The 6,000-nt window shown below is 37.4% G+C and overlaps 1 protein-coding gene across 1 annotated transcript in view; it reads right to left on the reverse strand.

Annotated features, from left to right (window-relative positions):
- The window catches only part of LOC109055042 (zinc finger E-box-binding homeobox 1-like), a 35,568-nt gene extending 29,923 nt beyond the window's left edge, over nt 1-5,645 (reverse strand). The window contains exon 1 of the mRNA XM_042726705.1: nt 5,423-5,645. Within this exon, the coding sequence (XP_042582639.1) occupies nt 5,423-5,480 (58 nt within the window). The 5' untranslated portion in view covers nt 5,481-5,645. The remainder of the gene's footprint in view (nt 1-5,422) is intronic.
- Between the last annotated feature and the right edge of the window lie 355 nt (nt 5,646-6,000).

The following is a 6,000-nucleotide window of genomic DNA, read 5'->3' on the forward strand; positions in this document are numbered from 1 at the left end:
GCTTCATCCTGCGTTAAAACATGGCACAAATCAACTGTTTACTTCACTACACCTCATCTAACTTCAAACCCACAGGAAAATATTATCGCTTAGAGCTCTGAATGGACTTCTCCTACAACTCATCAAGAGATATAGAAAATAGAAAGTAATACAGCCTCCATTTGCTCTCCATACAATATCAGAGGTCTTTTGAGTTGAAATGTGTGATTTTTTTTGCCTCAAAATTCCCAAATGCAAATGCCAAAGCAATTTAATGCTGCAGGAAATTTGATGTGTTTCTGTTTTCTGTAAGACGCTGGACTTAATGTGACCGAAGCTGAACATCTGAGTCACAGCAGCGGCCACACACAGACGTGACCCGAGGAAACGCATGTAAACCGCAGGCTCTCACGCACACGCTTACACACGCTTATCAAGAGACATGTTTCACATGTATGAGAACTGTGCTGAGAAATACAAGCTTTCCTGCTTTAATTAAGACCAGAGCTGATGATGATACTCAGCTAATGAAAACATGTTCTAACGTTGCCATTAAGTTATGAAAATGTTATTTATGAATGTTTTTGGAATGTTCAAAATGTTTTTTCTTGGTTACACGAATGTTAAGTGAACATTCCATTTTGTACTTTTGCATACATTATGGGAATGTTACTTTTGATTGTTCTCTAATAATTCTGAAACAAACTGTAACATTTAAAAAACGTCAGACAAACGTCCAGCTTAAAAGTTTCAGAAATAGTGTTTTTGTGCTACAAAATGTTTTGGGAACATTATTAAAGGCCAGATGACTCTGAATGAACACTCTATTAAAATTACTAGAACTTATCATAATGTGGAGATCGTTCTGAGAACGGTATACACAGAACAACAGACAGCAGAGAATTAATATGAAAATTATATAAATGTTTCGCTTCCAAACAAGATATAATATAATGAAATGATTTTCACTTTAAGTGCACTTTAATATTTTATATAACATACAAAACATAAGACTTTAAAAAAGAATGCTTTTTTTTAAATATTAATATTTTTGGCTTTTTGATGAATTGCTTTTGTTTGCTTTGTATAACAGCATCTGCTAAATGCATAAATGCAATCACATTTTCAGCTGAAATAACTATATTGTGCTATGTACAGTTATACAGCCTTAAAATAACTCATATTTTGATTTTAATTTAGTCAGCAATCATGCAGTGAAACACATCTTCTGAGCCACTTTCACAGTCTCAGTCTCAAAAATTTTAAAACAAATGTCATTTTTAAAATAAAATGAATATATTGTGATATTACACAGCATTAAAATGACATACTTAGTCAGCAATCTCACAATTGAAAAAGCATATCTTCTCAGCCACTTTTACTGTCCCAATCTCTAAAAGATTAAAATAGAACACATTTTAGCAGAAATAACTATATTGTGATGTATGCATTAATAGTGTTAAAATGACTTTTGGTCCTAATTTATTTTGTCAACTATCTTCTGAGACACTTTTATCATCTTAGCCACTAAAAATTTAAAATAGATCGCAATTTTTAATGACATCCCCAGCAGAAATAACTATATTGTGATATATACAGTTGTACAGTGTTATGATTTAGTCATCGATCTCACAGTGGAACACACACATCTCCTGCGCCACTTTAACTGTCCCAATCTCTGTTTCTTTCTTTTATTTCTCCTCATTCTCTCTCCTGCTGCGTCTGACGCCTCAGCTCTCTCGTTTGGGGAGCGCCACTAATAAACCTTGGAGCCTGGACTCCTCGCTGTCTCGCTCTCGCTCAGATCTCTCTGATTTCTTGCCCAGTTCTCTTCTGTTGTCCAAAATGACAAGTGACTTTTTCTTAGTCTCTCTCTCTCTCTCTCTCTCTCTCTCACTCTGTCTGTCGTTTTTCTCTCGCATTCTGCCCACTGTGACAAGACTGTGCCAGAGACACACACACACACACACACACACACACACACACGACAGCAGACACACAGCTGGACCCCAGCTGCCTACAAAGGCTGGGGTTTGGAAATCAATGAAGGCGAATGAAGAAAAAGGGAAAAGAGTTTAAATAAATTGGCACTTGAAAAAAGCAAACGCAAAGAGGCAATAAGAGAGAAAGGGAGAGAGAGAGAGAGAAAACACGCGCAGAGAGACAATAGGCAAGGAAATGAGCTGTAACTGCAGCACTACGTCAAAACCCAAGGTCAAAGATCATCCGTAATCGCAGATAACAAAGATGCGACACTGACATCTTGCATTAAGATGTCTGAAATCTGATATCATCCAATCACAAACTTGGCAGGAGTTGTGACAAACGAGAGTGATGCGGCTGCCACCCTGGAGTCGGCTCATTTTATAACACAGCACGTCACTAAATCCCTATTCCTCCGTAGAGAAGACCTTCCTCTCGCTACTGAGGATGATGTTGTCAGGCTGAACAACATCTGTGGCTCTCATGCTCTTTTTGCAAAGCGTTTTCTGTAGCTGGTCAGATGAAAGCGCTCGGTCTTTCTTGAGTGACACCGGCAAAACACAAAACAAAGAACGGAAAACGTTTCGCTTCATGTTTTAGGACGGATGCAGTCGCACGGCTATCAAACACATGCTCTGAGAACATTTTGCTAACATTATAAAAACTTTATTTAGTTTATAAAAAAATGTTTCTTGATCATGTGAACATTAGGGGAACATTCCATTGTATCTTTTTTACAACATTGTATCATTTTATAACATTCTGAGAATGCTGCTTTTGAATGATCTGAACATTCCGAAACAAATAGTAACATTTAGAAAATGTTAGGTGAACATCCACCTGAAAAGTTTCATAAAAAAATTCCATGAATGATGTATGAAAACTGTTTTGTGCTAATGCTTTGAGAACAATTAAAAAGCAGATCATTTGAGCAAACATTCTATTAACGTACAGTAACTGCAAGAGCATTTGTTTATAACTTTGTTCTGAGTAGGTTCCCTGTTAGCTGGACTATCCCACTCTCTACTACATACACACACACACACGTGCACATACTGATGATCATTAATCTGAATCTGCACTGTTTAACACTTAATAGTTGAGAAATGTGCTGTTGAGCCATGAAACAAGCACTGAATGCGTCAGCGAACTCTCACTGTGTTTGTTGCAATTGTGTGTTTTTTCCTCACAATCATCTGTTCTGCATATGCACACACACACACACACACACACACACACACACACACACACACACACAAACACTTATTTTTGTTGAAGAACAGAGAGGGAGACTGCATTACCTACAACATTTTGCATGTCATTGCTCAATGTTTTCCAACATTTTTTGTCAGTGCATCATCGTGTCTTTCTACAGTGACCCCTAAACCTCTATGGACTCTTACGTCACACTTCAAACATGTTCATGTCATTGCATTAGATTTTAAAGCAAGTGTCATTGATTGAAAAGACAGATGCACAAACACACCTCACAAATTTAACATTTGACAAAAAAGAACTGCTAAATCTACAGATATGCTGAAGATGAGGCCAGTCGGTACTGTGGATGATTACTAGGAAACTAGTCTGTGTCTTAAGAAATAGTCTGACCAACTAGTAGTTACTGAATCTAACTTTTCCAATTTCTACAGTCTTATAAGAAAATCTAATGAATTACTTGTAAGATTAGTCTATACTCTTCTTTCTGCAGCAATCCCATAAAAGAATGATGTTTAGTTCCCCAAAAGATTCTAAAAAAAACCCTGTTTTTCTTAGCGCAAAGAACATTTGAATAATCTAAAGAATGTTTTTTTTCCACGACAAAGAAACTTTTGTACAATGGAAAAGTTCCATGGAGCCAATAAAGAGTGCAACCAGTCGCTGACTTCACCCATCCATTAAAAAACCAGCTGATTCAGACACGTTAAGACTCAAACATGGAAAAAAAAGTGATGCTGCAGCAGAGAAAAAATACAGCAGGATCTGACTGATCAGATAGTTTGTCTTTAATTAGCAAATTTAAATGACTTATCTGCACTTATCATCTTGACCGTGGGTGGAATAAAAAAGCAGCAGGCAACTCCAAACTGTCCCGTTTTATGTCACTTTCACGCATCAGCGGCTAATAGAGGAATTAAGGAAGAAAGTGTCCTAACACAGTGTGTTTGTGTGAGAGGTGACACAGAGGGCTTCTGCCCGTTAGCTCTGGCCCTCACACACGGGTGCGAGGTTGACAAAAAATGACACTTTTGTCGCATCCAAAAGAGGAAGCTCTCTAATCACACATACATGCACTCAAATACACACCGTCCTACATGCATGTCAAACAAATCACCTTCAATCATGGATAACGATCACTCAGATCAGACGGTGCAGCAAAGCACTTTCACACTTCTTCTAAACCACTAACGTATCAGATCTCTGGAACATGCCATAAGCGCCGGGAACGATTGTCTCGGCTTTGAGCTTGTCTTGCGTTCATGGGTATATCTACACACAATCTATAAACAAATGTGAAATGTGAAACTAATTAGTTTGTTGAGTGTGACTTTTGTGGGGTATACGTATAAAACAAGTGAATATTAGAGACCATGAGAAGACGCTCAGGGCTTGAGATGGAACTCTTTTAGGCCCAACAGAGAAACTTTTCTTCAAAGAAAACCAAAGGTATTCAGTTCATTTAGTCTAAATGATTGAGATGTTAAAATTTACTAAAATGTAAATACAAGATAATAGAGCTCAAATTTAAATACACACTTAAATTAAACAAGTGTTTTAATTATCAAATGCAATTTTGGCCCTTTTTGAAGGATAATGTTTTACAGCAATCAGAACTGCAGTTAATTTCAGAAAAAAATACTGTAAGCCTAAATAAACAGTGAGTGTAGATTTGAACTGTGATTACAAAATGATATAATTGCATTTATTATTATAATGCATAAGTTTCTCAAGTTAACAACACTAACAAAAATTATAGCCAGTCACATTAATTTTAAAGTCAGCTGTAATCTTCTTAATATTATTCTACAATATTAAAGTAAGATTAACTCACTGTTCTACTTATTTAAACTATTATTATTTTTTTATTTAGCCTATAAAGAAAGCATAATTTATTTGACAAATACCAATCGAAACAATTTTCTGTCCATCAGTTATAAGACACGAGGATGTGAGGAAGTGCAACACACGAAGTGCAGCTGAATGTTGTAAAATTCAATGAAAATGTGATGCTGAGGACTGCAGAAATGATGCAAAGCTGACCGCAAGTTCTGCAAACTTTTAAGCTGACAGCCAAAGCAAGAAAAATAAATTAATGCGTTCAGCTAAAGTAATATAATATTCATGGAATAATAGTTTAGGAAGTGCTGACGTCTGGCGACGTCGTGCTTTTCTAGTTTTCTAGCGGATTGAACGAGCGCAGAAATAAACTTCTCGAGGCAGCTGCTCGGTGCGCACCACTAACCTTGGTTTCTCCGCGGGTTCGCCTGTTTCCTCCGCTTCCCTCGGCTCCTCTCTGCCATGTCTTGGCCGTATTTGCCCGGTGAACGCGAGGACGGATCGGCGGATAAATGAGCGCAGCGTCGCTCTGCAGCAGCGCTCAAACGCGCGTCGCGATCAGCAGCGGCTCTATGGTGATGTCATCGGAGGCAGGTCTGGTGTCAGCCCAAACTGCGAAGTGTGTTCTAAGAAAGAAGAATTTGCGCACTTAAAAGTGTGTGATTTCCTAAGGCGGAGTTGCTTTTTTATTAAAGAGATAATTTTGCTTATGCATGATTTTTTTTTGTATACATATAGTCATAAACATCACTGTTACGTATAGCCTAATGTAAAAGACCATACTTAAACGCGTAGCAATAATATTAGGCATGCATTTTATTGTTCCTAATAGGATATAACTAGCTAGTGTGCGTGGAAAAAACTTTAAATTAAACTTCAAATTAAAGATATGCATGTAGTTTAATGAATGCTGAGGAGTGCAGCAATGATGCAAAGTTGGCTTAATTAGTTGGCTTGATTGCACAGACACTATTGGAAGAGCGC

This window comes from Cyprinus carpio, chromosome B6 (assembly GCF_018340385.1).
Source record: "Cyprinus carpio isolate SPL01 chromosome B6, ASM1834038v1, whole genome shotgun sequence".
Lineage (NCBI taxonomy): Eukaryota > Metazoa > Chordata > Actinopteri > Cypriniformes > Cyprinidae > Cyprinus > Cyprinus carpio.